Source organism: Xenia sp. Carnegie-2017, unplaced genomic scaffold (assembly GCF_021976095.1).
Source record: "Xenia sp. Carnegie-2017 unplaced genomic scaffold, XeniaSp_v1 HiC_scaffold_19, whole genome shotgun sequence".
Classification (NCBI taxonomy): Eukaryota; Metazoa; Cnidaria; class Anthozoa; order Malacalcyonacea; family Xeniidae; genus Xenia; species Xenia sp. Carnegie-2017.
Window position 1 is genome coordinate 1,107,801 of NW_025813481.1, and position 19,700 is coordinate 1,127,500.

Consider the following 19,700-nt stretch of genomic DNA (forward strand, 5'->3'; position numbering starts at 1 on the left):
CACGATGTGTTCAACTTCAGTCTTGTGGAGCTATTGAGCCAACGTTGACTTGGGGATAGTTGTTCCGTGTGTCGAGTGAGTGGATTGGGAAAATAATTCGGAAAATAGAAAAATCAACCACAAACTATCCAATGTTTAGTGTATAGCTAATAGCTTATTCAATATTGTGAATTGACTGTATTTTGGCATGACGGTCAGCAGAATACAAGTCAAAAGCGTTTTTTAGTTTCCAGTAATCCAGTTTAACGCGGTTAAATTCAAGATGGCGAATAATTGTGTCAGCTTTGCCATCAGTCCAACAGCCGCAAATGTATATTTTTGGCGATTTTTTACCATAAGGACGCATGGAAAGTCTTTTTCTTGGTAACTGGCGACCTTTCCGATACTTTTAGGAGTTTTGGGAAAAATATTCAAAAATATGCATTCAGCTACGAAATATATTTCGGAGTCCAAGTCTAAGGTAAAATGTACAAAATATTTACATCGTTCTTCATTTTCTGTGTTGACAAGGTTTCGCACGGCAATAGCAGCTTTTTATAAGTAAATGGAATTGATAAATAATGTAAAATAGAAATGTAAGACGTGGAACTAAACTAAATAATTTGCCTACCACTCCACGCTGTGATTGTAAAATATATAAATATTTTTGTTCATGATGCGTAAGTGCAGGCACATGGCTGACAGTGTGAAATTGTCTTGAAAACAGGAAGATGGCAATCCAATTCAAATTATTGGTGCTCTAAAGATGCACGGAACTGGACTGGAGGGCAAGACTTTGCTGCCCTCAGTCGTTCGACCTGAATCTGCCTTGTACACCAAACCAATGACTTCTCTTTCGAGCATGAGTGCTTGCAATGATCCAAATATTGATAGACCAAAGACTCCTTATGTAAATAATATAACTGTGCATCCTCTCAACAGAGGTCATGTGCCTACCATACCATTTCCACAACAAATTAACCATAGTTTAAACAATCATGGTGTTGTACCCCTTGCTACTCAACACACTGTTCCAATACCTCAGAATACTGACAATCATGTCATACCGCTAAATCTACAACATATTGGTGCTGGTGAAATTCGTCCTCACATTGGTCAAGTTGCTTTGGCAAATGTAAATCCAGGTTTTGCCACCCAACAGCAGATGTTTGCTAATTCGGAAGTGCAAAGATTTAAACCATCTGTTTCAGTCACCAATAACATTATGCTAACTGGGAATGCTCATTCTGGTTCGAATCAAGTTTATACTAAACAGGAACATAGAACACCATTGCTGCACCATAATCTTGATGATCCAAATATCCAGACTTTGATACCTCATCGAACATTAACGACAGATAATATCCTTCTCACTGGAAACACACAATCAAATTTGAGCGAAACCGATGCTGGAAGCGAAGGACGAATTTCACTTCTGCATCATAACATTGACAATTCAAATGTCCATACTGTGGTGCATCATCATACATCTTTGACCAACAATATCCTCCTTACTGGAGATACTCAATCTAAGATGAAGTATAAAGCTGTTTTTAGCGACTCCAAAGTACAAAGTCATGATGATTCACATTATATCAATTTAACTGATGCTCACCAAAGTGCTTTACAGCCATTGGTTAATGAGTCCACTCATTCTAATGAAGGAGGAACTGGACACCAGCTTGCTTCATTACAGCCATTGGTTAATGAATCCACTCCCTCTAATGAAGGGGGAACTGGACACCAGCTTGCTTCTTTCAATGCTTCTTCTGTTGAGTTTCAAAAATTCGCTTCACCGATGAAGGCAGCATACTCGAATAAATGCAAACTCGATGATGCAGATTTATTTAATGACGAAGATCGATCTTCACAGAATGATGAGCGAAGAAAAAGAGGATCGAAAAAGAAAGGCAAAACTGGTGTTTCATCCCGTGAAAGGAAAAGCCATTTCGACCTTGACGAAAGAAGAACATTTTTTGGTGGTATATTGCATGAAAACAATAAGTTTGCAAGCGTAGGCTCTTACCATCCTGATTTTCACTCGAGTCGTAGCGAATCTGACTTTTGTGTTAATGAAAACGAAACCATTGGTGAAAGTCACGTGAGTCCTGGTTACCCACGTAGTTATTTATATTCGAATAGCCCACGATCGGGCAGTTTGTTGCCCGTAGTAGAGGATGATCACGTGGTCTACAAAGACTCTTATAGACATTTAAATTCAGAGGTTATTTCGAGGAACGAGTTTGAATGTCGGTCACCTCGTTCAGAGTACCATTATCAATCCTCACAATTCGAGGAAAATGATTGGCTGAGCTTTAGAGAATCACGTGACAGCCAGGAAATTGGCAACTTGAACGAGAGAGAGACATATTTTGGAGGGTTGTTTAGATCGATTGACCGAAGCCGCTCTCCTCGTAGTTATACCAGGAGACATTCTCCTACACCTTCCAGTTCCGGTGGACATTCTCCCATGAGGTCAAGATGCCGTACTCGATCGTCTAAACGATCGACTTCCCATGTGCGTTTATCAAGAAGGTCAAAATCCCGGACGTTTTCCTCAAGGAGATCAAGTCGCGAAAATGAGAGGGGAAGGCGATTTCGGCTACAAAATGTCATAAGTCCAGCAAGAAGCGAACATCGATATGAAAGGTCTGCGATAACCAAACGCCAAAGTAGCTCTAAAACTGAAAGGCCTGGTAAAGAGGGTGCCTTGTTTGTCGAGGAAAGACATAAAGTTTCTCGGAGAGCTAGCCGAGAACGCTGTCTAAATGATGAAAAACAGTCGACTGAGGCCAAGGATTCGGATAAAAGACGACGAACTCATATGAAGCCATATTCCTACAAACGTCGACGGACCGGAAGTAAGTCTCCTCGAGGTTCTCCGTCTTTATCTTCCCATAGGACGTCGTCGACCGGAGACAGATTGAGAAGAAGTTATTTGTCACGTGATCGATATCCCGAAGGCGACATTTCACATAAACCTCGGAAGAAGGACGATGATTTGAGCGATGCATCAAGGTATGTATTGCCGATGGAAATCGATAATCGTCGAAAGGCAACGTTGTATTTTTGACAGTAGTGAGCTTATAAAGTGTATAACTATGTATCAAGGTTGTGTGAAACGATGCAATTGGCTGAAATTGGTTTAGTGTAAACTTGGGTGTGGACGTAGCGCGCATTTTTGAAGGACTTTTGTGACGTTGCTATGACGTGCGTTGCGCAAAGTAAGCATGTGTACTACTTTAACCAGCGATTGCCGTGAAAATAAAATGTATTTTGAAAAAGACGAGAAGTTTACTGTTCACTGGCGTAACTGGGCCTATAATTTAGTCCTAAATTTTCTTTCTTCACTCACCGCGATTCCGAAGGCGATTCTCTGAGGTCGAGTCTACATGGAAATATTTTAGAACTATTTGTGTAATGTGTTGTATAATGTTAGTGCGTCGAATTATTTGATGTAGTAAGTATTTCATGTATTTTTCATTACTTTGCCATATCAATGTTCACCAAGTGTGACGTTGATCAAGAAACCTTAGTGGGAAACGTTTATTTTCGTGGGTGACTCGCGAGACGTATGTAGCTCACTCGCCTTTGTATCTTTGAGAGAAATATTGAAAAACATTAACAGCATATGTTTTTACATAAAGTTTCCCCTTGGTCACAATGAATACCTTATACTTTGGGAAGTGTTGATTATTGTCTACGCTTAGAATCGAGAATCTAGTAACAGAATTACAGTGTAAATGTTGCACGCGTGATGGAGAATGTTGCACGCGTGATGGAAATGTTGCACGCGTGATGGAAATGTTGCACGCGTGACGGGAGAATCGCCCAAGACCGAAGAAATGATTAATGATATCGTTCTGAAATATACATAGCAGGACTGAAACTTGTGGGCTGACTACGCCATTGGTACTGTTTTAAATGATACGAAGGAGATTAATTGATTTATCATGATGGTGCTTCTCTTCGATCTTCTTTTACCTATTTCTGTTATATCGCTTTTATTGATCCCCTCTATTAATGGAGGATGCTTACTCTCAACGTACAGGGTTTCCAAAAAGGTCCCTTTTTTAAGATGTAAAAGATGTTTACTGTGTTTGCACAGGCTTATGCAAAGCGAGGAAACCTTTTACACATGCTCGAGAGTTTTCACAAACGTCTCTGAGGTTTGCATAAGCCAGTGCACACATGAAAAACATCTTTTCTTTCTTTTGTAAAACGACAATAATGCAAAACACATAAATTTTAAACAAACGCTTAAATTTTTCCTCTAAATTGTGTTCATGGGGAAATTCTGTTTGATTGTTTTCGTCGGTTGAGCACTGATTGGTTTGCACAGGTTAATGCAACAGGGGCATATAAACTATTGTGCATCTTTATCCTAGCTAAAGTTGTAAGGGCCTCGGCTATTGCGCATTTTCGACTTAGAGATGAGTGAAACCTTGCGAAATGAAAGTGTTAGTACCTTTTCAAAAAAATTTTAAATGTTTTTTGTGAAGGAATGCGCGTTTAGTAATTAATTTCAATTTTAACGTGTCGATGAAAATGTGCAAGGTAATACTCCAAAATTGTCGTATTATGAAATATGTATTTGCGTATTTTTCTTAGTGGTACGCACCCTCCCTCCCCCCTCCCCCCTCCCCGCACCCTCAGAGAAGCCACCCATGTAATATGAACGTTTGCACAGGCTAATGCAAACTAAACTGTAGACCAATCAACTCGCGCGTTATATTGTTTTTGTTTTATTTGAAATGAAACCGTTTGTTGTAAAGCAGGGTTGGAAAGTCAACCTCTGGGAATTCAGTTGAGTGAATTACGGAATAATTATAACAGATTAAAGTAAAGTAAAATGTTTCACATAGACACTAAAATGTACAAGCACAGGATAGATATCTTAACAGAAGGTCCACTCGAGTCGGAACCTTTGATGTTCGTGTCCCTCGCCTTCCAGCAAGATACTTCCGCTAGGTAGCAATAGAAAATATAGTTTTTTTACAAATATAGCGTTTTGCACTACAAAAGCTTGGAACCTTATCTCCTTCCCAAGATGGTAACTCCTTGTAAAAAGTTCGGCAAATGTTTGCTTTAAACGTGAATTATTAGTAAAATAACATTCTCGTGCAATACTAATCCATATTGATTTTGTGAAAGTATCTTGCTCGGGAGTCACGCATGCGTAGTGAGAAAATACGCCACGAATTTAGCCGAGTGGGCCTTCTGTTAGATGTTTATTCTGTGGTACAAGTATTTCGCTTTATTTTCGCCACGAAGTTAAAAGGGAAGTTATAGTGAATTTGCAATTCATTGAGATGCAACCACACAGCCTTGCAACAAATGGTCTGATTTCATTGGAGGGTACTTCATTGCTGTGAATACCCTGTAGTCTCGTTCATACAAACTGTAGTAAATATATATGAACTGTTTTGTTGACGAAAGTTGGTATATATATGTTGGTTGTATTGAGAATACACCACACTACACACTGATGTGTCTCTATACACAAAAACTTTATAATCACAATTGACGATTGCATTATTGACTATCCTGGATGTGTAGCGCGTATAAAGTTCAGGTCTTTTTTCAGACGTGCACTCAAGTGCTTTTGCCTTCCGCAACCGCATGTGAAACGAACATTCGTTTATGAAAAGTCATCAAATGCATGTATCGACGAGGCGAACCGGGTGCACAAAGAATTCGAAGAGCTATTGAGTAAAGAAAAAGCGCTTGCCAATGCTGAACCGCCGACCATCAGGTACGTCATTTATTTTTTACAGTTCTTTCAAGGGTAACTTTGGAACGGTGGTAATAAAGTGAACGGGTTGAACGCCGGTGTATCTTTACTCGCGGAGTTGCCAGTTAACATTGAAAATGATCGCCGCTATGGTTGTCGAAACAACAGTCAACACTGACGCCAACAGTCCTTCCGTCGGGACTGCACTAACCTGCCCGATACATATTTACGAATATGTAATTTGGGACCCTAGGTATAACCGTGTTGGAGGCTTATTTGACAAGAACGATTTTTCAAATAGCTCTCACGGGTGGATGAATCTGTTTTTCATAATCTGATGCAATGTTTCGTCCAGCAGGACTTTTTGAAATTTCCAGCTTGCGTCTGTTGTTGAGTGACGTTTTATTTGATTGGTCTTCCACTGATGCACTTGTGTGCTTTCCTGGATGATATTGTGTGAACAAAGTTTTGTTCAACTCTACAGAAATGTCTGTTACGCACTTTTTAAATTTGAATGTTGCTTTAGGAAAACTTGGATAGGTAGAAACCTTTGCATCGTTATGGTTGCTTCTTGAAAGTGGACGGCGTGTCTTGGTTGATTTACGTAAAATTGTGAATTAGTGATGTGGTTGTTTACTAAAGACAAACATCAATTGAGTTTTGGTTTTTGTGTCAGAATCGATTATTCCCAGTCTCGGATTGTCCCAACTGTATATAAATGTGAAACAAAATAAAACAAATTCCGAAAACGGACATCTCGTTTTTTTGAAATTCAAGATAATGTCTGTTTTCGGAATTTGTTTTATTTTGTTTTACTTAAAATTGTCTGCTTGTCCTGGTTATTGTATATGCCTGTCGCAACAAATGTTGTATATGCATGTCGCAATGGATGTTGTATATGCATGTCGCAATAAATGTTGTATATGCATGTCGCAATAGATGTTGTATATGCATGTCGCAATAAATGTTGTATATGCATGTCGCAATAGATGTTGTATATGCATGTCGCAATAGATGTTGTATATGCATGTCGCAATAGATGTTGTATATGCTTGTCGCAATAGATGTTGTATATGCATGTCGCAATAGATGTTGTATATGTATGTCGCAATAGATGTTGTATATGTATGTCGCAATAGATGTTGTATATGCATGTCGCAATAGATGTTGTATATGTATGTCGCAATAGATGTTGTATATGTATGTCGCAATAGATGTTGTATATGTATGTCGCAATAGATGTTGTATATGCATGTCGCAATAGATGTTGTATATGCATGTCGCAATAGATGTTGTATATGTATGTCGCAATAGATGTTGTATATATATGTCGCAATAGATGTTGTATATGCATGTCGCAATAGATGTTGTATATGCATGTCGCAATAGATGTTGTATATGTATGTCGCAATAGATGTTGTATATGCATGTCGCAATAGATGTTGTATATGCATGTCGCACTAGATGTTGTATATGTATGTCGCAATAGATGTTGTATATGTATGTCGCAATAGATGTTGTATATGTATGTCGCAATAGATGTTGTATATGCATGTCGCAATAGATGTTGTATATGCATGTCGCAATAGATGTTGTATATGTATGTCGCAATAGATGTTGTATATGCATGTCGCAATAGATGTTGTATATGCATGTCGCACTAGATGTTGTATATGTTTGTCGCAATAGATGTTGTATATGCATGTCGCAATAGATGTTGTATATGCATGTCGCAATAGATGTTGTATATGTATGTCGCAATAGATGTTGTATATGCATGTCGCAATAGATGTTGTATATGCATGTCGCACTAGATGTTGTATATGTATGTCGCAATAGATGTTGTATATGCATGTCGCAATAGATGTTGTATATGTATGTCGCAATAGATGTTGTATATGTATGTCGCAATAGATGTTGTATATGCATGTCGCAATAGATGTTGTATATGTATGTCGCAATAGATGTTGTATATGTATGTCGCAATAGATGTTGTATATGCATGTCGCAATAGATGTTGTATATGCATGTCGCAATAGATGTTGTATATGTATGTCGCAATAGATGTTGTATATGCATGTCGCAATAGATGTTGTATATGCATGTCGCACTAGATGTTGTATATGTATGTCGCAATAGATGTTGTATATGCATGTCGCAATAGATGTTGTATATGCTTGTCGCAATAGATGTTGTATATGCATGTCGCAATAGATGTTGTAGCTATATGCATGTTGCAATAGATGTTGTATATGCTTGTCGCAATAGATGTTGTATGTGCATGTCGCAATAGATGTTGTATATGTATGTCGCAATAGATGTTGTATATGCATGTCGCAATAGATGTTGTATATGTATGTCGCAATAGATGTTGTATATGCATGTCGCAATAGATGTTGTATATGTATGTCGCAATAGATGTTGTATATGTATGTCGCAATAGATGTTGTATATATATGTCGCAATAGATGTTGTATATGCATGTCGCAATAGATGTTGTATATGTATGTCGCAATAGATGTTGTATATGTATGTCGCAATAGATGTTGTATATGTATGTCGCAATAGATGTTGTATATGTATGTCGCAATAGATGTTGTATATGCATGTCGCAATAGATGTATATGCATGTCGCAATAGATGTATATGCATGTCGCAATAGATGTATATGCATGTCGCAATAGATGTATATGCATGTCACAATAGATGTATATGCATGTCGCAATAGATGTATATGCATGTCGCAATAGATGTATATGCATGTCACAATAGATGTATATGCATGTCACAATAGATGTATATGCATGTCGCAATAGATGTATATGCATGTCACAATAGATGTATATGCATGTCGCAATAGATGTATATGCATATCGCAATAGATGTTGTATATGCATGTCGCAATAGATGTATATGCATGTCGCAATAGATGTATTTCTTTTGTCTTTACTTAGTCAAACCTTAGTTTCTGATGATTGCACGCGCTCCGACCACAGCGATGACGACACTCGGTTTGTCCACGATCTCCTTCACTGTGATGACGCAAATGATAATGACGTCAGCGACAGTGATATCGAATTTGAGGGAAGTGATAGCGACAGCAGCGCACCCGATGATCCTGTATCGAAAAGACAGAAATTCCGTGGGCAAGATAGCCTTATGAGATTGCATTCTGAATTATGGTACAACGTGAAAGGAGAGGTGCGAAAACTTACGTTTTTGCCCTGTTCATGTCTGTTGATTTGCTCACTTGCGATTAATTTTTTTTCCGTTGACAATGTACAAAAGCTAGTACTTCGTACTTGAGCCCACTGGCGTTGTCAACCCGCAAATTTAGTCCCGCTATGCGATTTTCTGTGTTCATTCATTGCAAAAGCAATATAAATCTAAAGTAGCGAATTGTGATAATGCTAGAAAATTTACATAGCATGACCAAAACTTTAAGGCTGGCTTTCTTCTTACAGCATATGGTTACTGTAGGGTGGCTTTCTTCTTACAGCATATGGTGACTGTAGGGTGGCTTTCTTCTTACAGCATATGGTTACTGTAGTGTGGCTTTCTTACAGCATATGGTTACTGTAGGGTGGCTTTCTTACAGAATATGGTGACATTAGGGTGGCTTTCATGTTATAGAAATTTCAAATTGACTTTGGATTTTACCTGAGTGAAAATTGATCCTGATTGCAGAGCGCGTGTGTTCTCTTTGCTCTTCATCTAGCAGTTGAGAAAAATGTGTTTACCGTTTTTATGGCTTGCATGTCATCTTTCAGAAGTTGATGGATAATGAGCATGACATTGCATGCAACTATTTACTCTTGCCGAATAACCTTTCCTTGTCCTTTTTGAGATCAACATGGTGTGAAATATGGTAACATCCAACCGTACATTTTCTCGTCTGTTTTTCTAGGTTAACCAGGGTAAGAAATGTTTGTGCAGTGTGCAAGATCAAAAGAAATGGATCGTTCACGATATTTATCCCGATGAAAAGGTGTTCGGTTTTGTCTTTTCCCTTTATTTTTATGCATTACCAGCATTTGTGATTTTTCAGTTGCCGGAGCCATGTAAATCAATGGAAGAAGACGAATTAAAACATCTACATCACTACTGGATCACAGTCTACCCTCATTCCAATTTCATGGTAAGATTCCTACAAACATTTATGAATCCTTTGTATAAGTGAGTTGCGTGGCATCAGACATACAGTGCAATACAATATTTATTGAATTCACCGCAAAGAGGCTTTTCAAAGCCAATTCCAAGTGAAAATAAAATTACTTCGTTTGGTGATGTACTTTTAAGTACTGTTTAAAGAATATTAGTTTTGATCACGTTCTGCATATGTATTTTGTATTTGATTCGTAAGCATCGATCTTGCTGATAAGCTACGAGAAGATGTTTACTCTGTGTTTGCACAGGCTCAAGCGAACCGAGGAGACTTTTGGAAGAACTTGAGAGCAGAGCAAGACCGCTGACCGAAGGTTTCTACAGGCTCGAGAGTTTTCACAAACGTCTCCGAAGTTTGCATAAGCCTGTGCAAACACGAAAAACATCTTTTATTTCTTTTATAAAATCAGTAAAATCATAATGCGAAACAGATAAATTCAAAACAAATGTTTTAATTTTTCCGTAACACGTATTGATGATTAATTGGCAAATTCTCTTTGATTGACTTAATAATTGATTGAGCTCAGATCGATTTGCACATGTTAAAGCAAACTCGGATATAGACAAATCGACGCATGCGTTTTCTTGTTGTGATATCAATAAAAAGTATGTTCCTTAGCAGCTTACACATAAACCTTCATCAAAAAGAAACGATACATATAGCAACATGTATTAACATACATTTTCTTTTCTTAGACTGAAAATCCAACAAAAATTCAATGTAATGGAAACACGTATATCTTTGAAGGTTTCTCCCTCCTCTCCCACTCCTCTCTTGATGCAATTCCCAAATGCTTTTTTACGAGATTCAACTTTGAATATGAAATACTCTTTATCGAAGAACCAGTTCCCAACGTGAGTATTATTCAAGCTTTTACCACTAAGAATCTCAGTTTCGTATGGCTCGCGTGTTCGTGACGTCAGTTTCGCATGACTCGCGTGTTCGTGACGTGAGATTCACATGGCTCGCGTGCTCGTGACGTCAGATTCGCATGGCTCGCGTGTTCGTGACGTCATGCATTGAATTTTTTGTGTTCTTCATCATACATTTACAGAATTTCGATGTTCGTGATCTTCACCTGTTTTCAAGATTTCTTTTTCACGATGTCCTGGAGTTATACGACTGGACTATTGGACAAGTGAAAGGTAATTATTTGCATGCTGTAGCATGGCCAGCCTGCAAGTTTTAGTCCCGCTTTGACAATAGACAACTTGCATTATTACGTCACTTAGCAGTCACGCAAATGACAACATTGCAATATTGCATGAAGAGTTTACTTGAGAAAATAATCTGCTTGGTTTCAAGCGTTTGCTAATTCCAACAAAAGTTGTCCTAATTCTTTCATTTTCAGTTGGACGAGTTTTAATTTGAGAAGGTTTTGTGGCTTTCGGAACAATAGTTGGCAATCGATTTAAATATCGAATATCAAATCGTCCAACGTAAATTTGCCGCGACTTTCAGAACTAGAAGTTTCCTGCAGACCCGGGCAAGAGTTCTCAAAAGAACTATGGCCTTCAGTTGTACTTCTTGACTCAGAAACGTGACTAAGAACAGCAGTATACTCTCTTTCGCTGGGTGGCCATATTGCAATGTTTTCATATGCGTGACTACTAAGTGACGTAATAATGCAAGTTGTCTATTGAAGAATATTATCATTATTTATTTAGAAATGTATTGTTTTTACAGTGAGATGACACTTGAAACTTTGCATAGCACGACTAAGTGACGTAATAATGCAAGTTGTCTATTGAAGAATATTATCATTATTTATTTAGAAATGTATTGTTTTTACAGTGAGATGACACTTGAAACTTTGCATAGCACGACTAAGTGACGTAATAATGCAAGTTGTCTATTGAAGAATATCATTATTTCTTTAGAAATGTGTTGTTTTTACAGTGAGATGACACTTGAAACTTTGCATAGCACGACTAAGTATATGCCCTGGCTGCACCCTTGCCTACAGAGAAGTTTGTTGAAATTTGAACACTGTGGCATTGGTGGCTAGTTATTCCAAGTCCCGAAAACGAGTTTGCTCGTTTGTCTAAGGACTGAGAACCAGTGTCGTAAACTTGCAGGCATATGTTAGTCCTGCTATATAATTTTCAGAACATCATTGCTCATTTCTTTATACATCATTTGTTTACACGATGAGTCCAGAAAGATTTACATAACTGGATTTAATTAATGGCTGTCAATGCCAATGTGGACAACAAGTTTATTCCCTTGTCTAAAGGTTGAGAACGAGTATAGGCTCATATGTCTTAGGACTGAGAACGAGTATATATTCATTTGTCGAAGAACTCAGAACGAGTGTATATTCATTTGTCTAAGGATTGGGAACGAGTATATATTCATTTGTCTGAGAACGAGTATATATATTTATTTGTCTAAGGACTGAGAACGAGTGTATGTTCATTTGTCTGAGAACGAGTATATATTCATTTGACTAAGGACTGAGAATGAGTTTATATTCATTTGTCTAAGGACTGAGAACGAGTATATACTCATTTGTCTAAGGACTGAGAACGAGTATATATTCATTTGTCTAAGGACTGAGAACGAGTATACATTCATTTGTCTAAGGACTAAGAACGAGTATATATTCATTTGTCTAAGGACTAAGAACGAGTATATATTCATTTGTCTAAGGACTGAGAACGAGTATACATTCATTTGTCTAAGGACTAAGAACGAGTATACATTCATTTGTCTAAGGACTGAGAACGAGAATACATTCATTTGGTCGAGTTGTTTGTATTTTGCTGCATTTTTTTCTATAACATTAGATCAATGATTTTCTGCATGATGCATTTGTTCTGTTTAGATCACGACAGCAATTTTTGTGATCTTTTCTACTTCTTACCAAGATTTACGCGCAGAATAAGTGGTACGTTGCAGGTCTTGGAAATAAGGGGGGGGTTGAAGGCTTTGAAGGCTTTTAGATGTTGTGAGTGTTCAATGTGCCCTCTGTATGATCACACACAATGGAAGTTATGAAACTGCTTGATATTAGTTATTTTTATACAGTTTTCTTCTGACTGCATCATGTCTGAGTGAAAGCTCTTTATATCGATTTGAAAAGTTAGTACAACTGAAAAAAAAACATTCAAGGAAGAAGCTGAATTTGTGAGTGTCTTTCCAATAAGGGCACCCTCACTTAAAAAACTTTGGTTGCCCAAACACCTAGACTCCAATGGCTTCCTAAGCTACCGGATAAAGCGTATCTTTTTTACGAAAGGCCTGTCATTCCACAAATTATGCCAACCGTCGTAGTCACAACATTTCGTTTTTGTTTGTTTTACAATATTAAGATCATGTATTGATTTGACTAGCTTAGAATTTTACCAGTAAAGGAAGGTGACGACAGTCAATCCATGATAGTAATCGCCATACCGAATGTGATGTCAAAATAATTAGTAATTATTGAAATTATCGATTTACCCATCATGCATTGCATGACCGCAACTTGACGGTGTATTTTGTATAGAGAATGATAATGGACCACAGGAATACGAACTCTTGTCAATGAGAAGTGTCTGGAAATATCTTTTGGAAAGTCATAAGCCATTAATAAGTGAGGTGAGGTTATTTCATAATATGCTTTATTTTCTTGTGATATCGATGTAAAATTAAGAATTTATTTGCTAAATGCAAAGCATGAAAGGACTTTCATACTTTTATGGTAGGAGGGCTAAAAATTTTAAGGGGTGAAGCGGTAAGAAAGTGACCTAAGAGAAAGAAAGGGAGTGACTGCGTTAGGGTAGGTCGGGTAGAGCAGACACCAAAGATAGTATAGCTAAAAATTTTAGGGGGGTTAGGTGGTAAGAAAGTGACGTAAGAGAAAGTTAGAAAGTGACTATGTTATGGTCGGTCTGGTAGAGCAGTCACCAAAGATAGTATAGCTAAAAATTTTAGGGGGGGGTTAGGTGGTAAGGAAGTGACGTATGAGAAAGTTAGGAAGTGACTATGTTATGGTAGGTCGGGTAGAGCAGTCACCAAAGATAGTATAGCTAAACATTTTAGGGAGGGTTAGCAGGTAAGGAAGTGACGTATGAGAAAGTTAGGAAATGACTATGCATAGTTTCTAGAGGGGTTGGAACCCACCCCTACATAGACATACCCACCCCAAATTGGTAACCCACCCCTACATTTGGGTCCAAAATTTCCTTACCCACCCCTACATACGAGCCGAAAAAAATTCGTTTTTTTCTACGGGAAAGCTGATTTTAGACTTATTTATGGTCTCTCTATGCATACTATATACAACACTGATAAAGTCTATGTATTCACTAATATTGTCAATCAAGCAAGTTCACCAAACTCGCCAATGGCTGATGCAATAACATGGTGTCAAATTAGGGAGATATTTTTGGTCCCTTATAGGGTAATATGAAGATAGATGATGCAATAACATGGGGGCAAAAATTGAGTGATGTTGAACTTTGAAGTTATTAATTTTTTTTATCATAGATGCATTTCATCTATTTTTTAATTTTTCTAATAGGGAAAATCTCGGAACCCACCCCTACATAGACATACCCACCCCTAGTTTATAACCCACCCCTAGAAATTCAAAATTTTTTCGACCCACCCCTAGAAGGCATTTTTGAAAATTCCAAGACCCCCCCTAAATTTAGGGGGGTAGAAACTGTGCTATGTTATGGTCGGTCGGGTAGAGCAGTCACCGAAGATAGTATAGCTAAAAATTTTAGGGGGGGTTAGTTGGTAAGGAAGTGACGTATGAGAAAGTTAGGGAGTGACTATGTTATGGTCGGTCGGGTAGAGCAGTCACCAAAGATTATATAGAAAATAATAAAAATGCCCAGAATAAACTAAGTTCAAATGTCCTACTGATTTGTTTTTATAAAACTTCGAGGATTAAAATGGTTCTGGCAGGGACGAACAATTTATTTAGGGGGTGGAATCTGATATTTTTTGGGGGGGGTTGGCATCCTCCTGCACCGCCCAGAAAATCTGTCCACGATGCAAAGTATGATTAGAAACCGATAACTCGTTGCACCAAAAGTCAAACTTGGGAAAAGTCATGAAATATGACTTACTCTTGTTTAATTGCTCACTACGTTATTCTTAAGGAAACATTGAGTCTGGAGAAAGGATTGTGGAAAGAATACGTTGATTCTTGTGTCAATAGCATTGTCATGAAACCTGGCTGGGTAAGATTGACTATTATCTGTGTTCAGTGACGCAATCAACGCCGCAAATTTCGTCGTGCTATGTAATTTTTTCTTTGCTTATGATAATGCCATAATATTTACGTAGCAGGAATGAAACTTGCAAGGACTCGGCGCTTCGATTCTGTTTGTGTTAACTATGTTAAAACTTAAAAAAATTATGTGTTAATTTACAGCCATTTCTTTTTTTGCTTTTTTTTTGATATTGTCCCATGTCTTTGTTTATTCATTTTATTGTTCATTTTACTATACATAGAAACCCAGCTCGATCAGGGTGGATGACATTGAAAGAACCAACAAGGTAGCCTTACCATGAACCATTGACGGCAGTATATTTTTAACATTTGCATCACCAAAAAGCGTTAAGGATGTTGTTGTGTTCGGCCTCACCAAAAAGCATTAAGGATGTTGTTGTGTTCGGCCTCACCAAAAAGCATTAAGGATGTTGTTGTGTTCGGCCTCACCAAAAAGCATTAAGGATGTTGTTGTGTTCGGCATCACCAAAAAGCATTAAGGATGTTGTTTTGTTCGGCATCACCAAAAAGCATTAAGGATGTTGTTTTGTTCGGCATCACCAAAAAGCGTTAAGGATGTTGTTGTGTTCGACATCACCAAAAAGCGTTAAGGTTGTTGTTGTGTTCGACATCACCAAAAAGCATTAAGGATGTTGTTGTGTTCGGCCTCACCAAAAAGCATTAAGGATGTTGTTGTGTTCGGCCTCACCAAAAAGCATTAAGGATGTTGTTGTGTTCGGCCTCACCAAAAAGCATTAAGGATGTTGTTGTGTTCGGCATCACCAAAAAGCATTAAGGATGTTGTTTTGTTCGGCATCACCAAAAAGCATTAAGGATGTTGTTTTGTTCGGCATCACCAAAAAGCGTTAAGGATGTTGTTGTGTTCGACATCACCAAAAAGCATTAAGGATGTTGTTGTGTTCGACATCACCAAAAAGCATTAAGGATGTTGTTGTGTTCGGCCTCACCAAAAAGCATTAAGGATGTTGTTTTGTTCGACATCACCAAAAAGCGTTAAGGATGTTGTTGTGTTCGACATCACCAAAAAGCGTTAAGGTTGTTGTTGTGTTCGACATCACCAAAAAGCGTTAAGGATGTTGTTGTGTTCGACATCACCAAAAAGCGTTAAGGATGTTGTTGTGTTCGGCATCACCAAAAAACGTTGAGGATGTTGTTGTGTTCGACATCACCAAAAAACGTTAAGGATGTTGTTGTGTTCGACATCACCAAAAAGCGTTAAGGTTGTTGTTGTGTTCGACATCACCAAAAAGCGTTAAGGATGTTGTTGTGTTCGACATCACCAAAAAGCGTTAAGGTTGTTGTTGTGTTCGACATCACCAAAAAGCGTTAAGGATGTTGTTGTGTTTGACATCACCAAAAAGCGTTAAGGATGTTGTTGTGTTCGGCATCACCAAAAAGCGTTAAGGTTGTTGTTGTGTTCGACATCACCAAAAAGCGTTAAGGATGTTGTTGTGTTCGACATCACCAAAAAGCGTTAAGGATGTTGTTGTGTTCGACATCACCAAAAGCGTTAAGGTTGTTGTTGTGTTCGACATCACCAAAAAGCGTTAAGGATGTTGTTGTGTTCGACATCACCAAAAAGCGTTAAGGTTGTTGTTGTGTTCGACATCACCAAAAAGCGTTAAGGATGTTGTTGTGTTCGACATCACCAAAAAGCGTTAAGGATGTTGTTGTGTTCGGCATCACCAAAAAACGTTAAGGATATTGTTGTGTTCGGCATCACCAAAAAACGTTAAGGATGTTGTTGTGTTCGGCATCACCAAAAAGCATTAAGGATGTTGTTGTGTTCGGCATCACCAAAAAGCGTTAAGGATGTTGTTGTGTTCGGCATCACCAAAAAGCGTTAAGGATGTTGTTGTGTTCGACATCACCAAAAAGCATTAAGGATGTTGTTGTGTTCGGCATCACCAAAAAGCATTAAGGATGTTGTTGTGTTCGGCATCACCAAAAAGCGTTAAGAATGTTGTTGTGTTCGGCATCACCAAAAAGCGTTAAGGATGTTGTTGTGTTCGAAAATCTCAATAAGAAAAACGGCAGCTTTTCGTAGCAATATGGGCACTTGTTTTTATTTATAGACGATTTCTTCACAATGTGAAAGAAATATCTGTACATTTTTGTGTCTGAAATATGCATACATGTTTGCCGTATTTTTTCATTGACCGGTTAAGCGAAATCATATATTAGCATAATGTTCATAAAGATTCCCCCAGTTTTTTTTTGTCTATTTCAGCAGTTGATTCAATTGCAAACTTTGTCATAAGGATACGCTTGATGACATATTTCCCTAAAAAAATTTTGTCTTTAATTTCTCAGGGTGAAGCCATGATTGTTCACAAGGGCATAAGACCAGTTCAGCTCAGTTTCTCTGGACATCCAAAGTAAGGCAGCTTTACTTACGTCGTCAGTTCAGTGAAATACATTAATAAAGATCCTACTCTTCGATAAATTGGGAAAAGTAAGCTTTTGCTCTTTAACTGTGTCTCTTTACTCGTGTTTTTAGATGTCGAAGACTCAAAAATAAGTATTTAAAGTTGAGATCTGTGGTTCAAAACAAGTAAGTTGGTTAAAGCACTTTTTGCCATTGTGATTGCCGATGCATGATGTAATCTTACAAAAAAGAGGCCATTGCCTCCCCCTGCACCGTTGAAAATACCTCGGGGAGGAGGGGGGGCGTTTGACGCTTGCTCCAAAACCATCGGAGATGACTTACTCTATGTTAATTATGTTAATATTCTATGGCAAAAGTTTGCGATTTAGGGGCGTGAAATGTTTGTTAATTGAAGCAAATGTTTAATGAAATGGTAGTTCGAATTTATATGTACGAATGTATTGTTTTCAGCCGTGGAGTATCTAAGAATGAACGATTACGCCTAATCAAGTTGAAGGTAAAGCTTACTAGTACGTAGTGTTTCGTCTTGGACCAGGAGAGAAACCATAAAGGCGTTGTTGTATTTTTTTTTTTGTCATTCTTTTGAAGTCTGATACGTGATGTAACATTTTCTAAGATATCTCACATTCGAGTATCGACCATAAGAATTTCCTGAATATTGAGATCATAAACCCGAAGCCTGTCGTTGTTTTTATCATATTTAAAATATGAACGAATCCCCGAGTACAACTGTACAACCCTTTCCTTGTGTGAATAACGAAAATTGAAAATCCTTGAAATGTTTTTGCTTTCTTTTTACTGATCAACAAACTATCATTTCTTTCCAGTTGACTTTGGACAACATGAAAATGAAAGAGTACGTTTTTATCAGAAATCCTCTAAGAAGAAACTCAAATCAAAATAATATAATTTCTGCCTTAATATTTTTTTCAAACATGATACTGTTGCTTCACATTTTACGCTGACCTACAGGCTTGCAGTAGCAGATAATGCATTGGCAGCGAAATTTCTTTTTTTTCAGTTCACTTCGACGAAGTTGTTGTGTTCGTGTTAGCGCACGTGACATGATGAAAACCGGATTAAACTCGGATGTCACTCAGGTTTGTTAGTCCACGGTGTATATGCTGATACATTTTAACACCACAATCCTCTTCTACCCTGCATTATCCACCGGTAGGTTACAGCAATCGCTCAGTGGGATACGAGTTTTTGCGTGCATAGTTTATATAACAGGCTTTGTTTTTAACATAGATTATAAAATAAACACAATGAAACGCGTGCGCTGATTGGTGTAGAGCTGTGTTTGCATTAGCCTGTGCAAAGCGATCTGAGCACGGCCAATCAAATCATTCAATCAATCGAAGAGAGTTTGAAATCAATCATGAATACACGTTAGAAGAATATTAAAACGTTTTATTTGATTGGCATTATTGTTATTTCATAAAAGAAATAAAAGATGTTTTTCGTATTTGCACAGGCTTATGCAAACCTCGTAGACCTTTGTGAAAACTCTCGAGCATGTGCAACCCTTGACCTTCGGTCTCGGGCTTGCACTGATCTGCTCTCGAGTTCTCCCAAAGGTCTCCTCGGTTTGCATAAGCTCGTGCAAACACAGTAAAAAATTTTTATTTCTTAATTGTTTTCACTCAAATAGCGGTAATAATGAAGGTTTTTAGGGCCCAGTTTCTTTCCAACATAACTCGTTGCTCTACTTAATGAGTTGTGATAAAATATCTTTATGATTTCTTTATCATTGTTTTTTAAGCTGCCCTTCCCTAAACTGCCCTTAGAACAAGAGACTTTTTTCCTTACCCCTCCCCCCCCTTCCCCGTCATAAACATAATTCCGTAAGGCCGTCATCGTGAATTGTGTATGTCGACTTTCTGTTTTCAGCATGCAATGGTTCTTCCTGTTCTGGTTCATCATGTCCGCTTTCATTTAAGCTTGTTCAGTTTGGATAAACGCTTGGCTTACACATTTAAAGATAGATCTCTTTTACAGGTCAGTTACTGCTCTCGTGTCATGCGCACATTTACTCAGAGTATGGGAATGGTGACAAATATGATTCTCTTTCAACAAATGTCCGTAGAACTGTTCCCCATGTTATAGAATGCATAAGTTCAAGCGATTTTTTCTTTTGCTTTTTTAAGGGAGCACCACCTAAAATAATGTGTGGGTTTTGTTGAGTCTATAGCCATTCAAG

At 37.9% G+C, this 19,700-nt stretch overlaps 1 protein-coding gene across 1 annotated transcript in view; it reads left to right on the forward strand.

The window, feature by feature from the left end:
* The first annotated feature begins 243 nt into the window (after positions 1-243).
* LOC124438232 (ribonuclease 3-like) overlaps positions 244-19,700 on the forward strand; it is a 34,686-nt gene continuing 15,229 nt past the window's right edge. The window contains 18 exon segments of the mRNA XM_046988250.1: positions 244-460; positions 707-2,997; positions 5,567-5,734; positions 8,668-8,914; positions 9,621-9,701; positions 9,762-9,851; positions 10,574-10,732; positions 10,933-11,023; positions 12,706-12,768; positions 13,369-13,460; positions 14,975-15,055; positions 15,330-15,374; positions 17,422-17,486; positions 17,609-17,662; positions 17,948-17,993; positions 18,325-18,353; positions 18,519-18,597; positions 19,391-19,498. Of these exon segments, the coding sequence (XP_046844206.1) occupies positions 419-460; positions 707-2,997; positions 5,567-5,734; positions 8,668-8,914; positions 9,621-9,701; positions 9,762-9,851; positions 10,574-10,732; positions 10,933-11,023; positions 12,706-12,768; positions 13,369-13,460; positions 14,975-15,055; positions 15,330-15,374; positions 17,422-17,486; positions 17,609-17,662; positions 17,948-17,993; positions 18,325-18,353; positions 18,519-18,597; positions 19,391-19,498 (3,831 nt within the window). The 5' untranslated portion in view covers positions 244-418.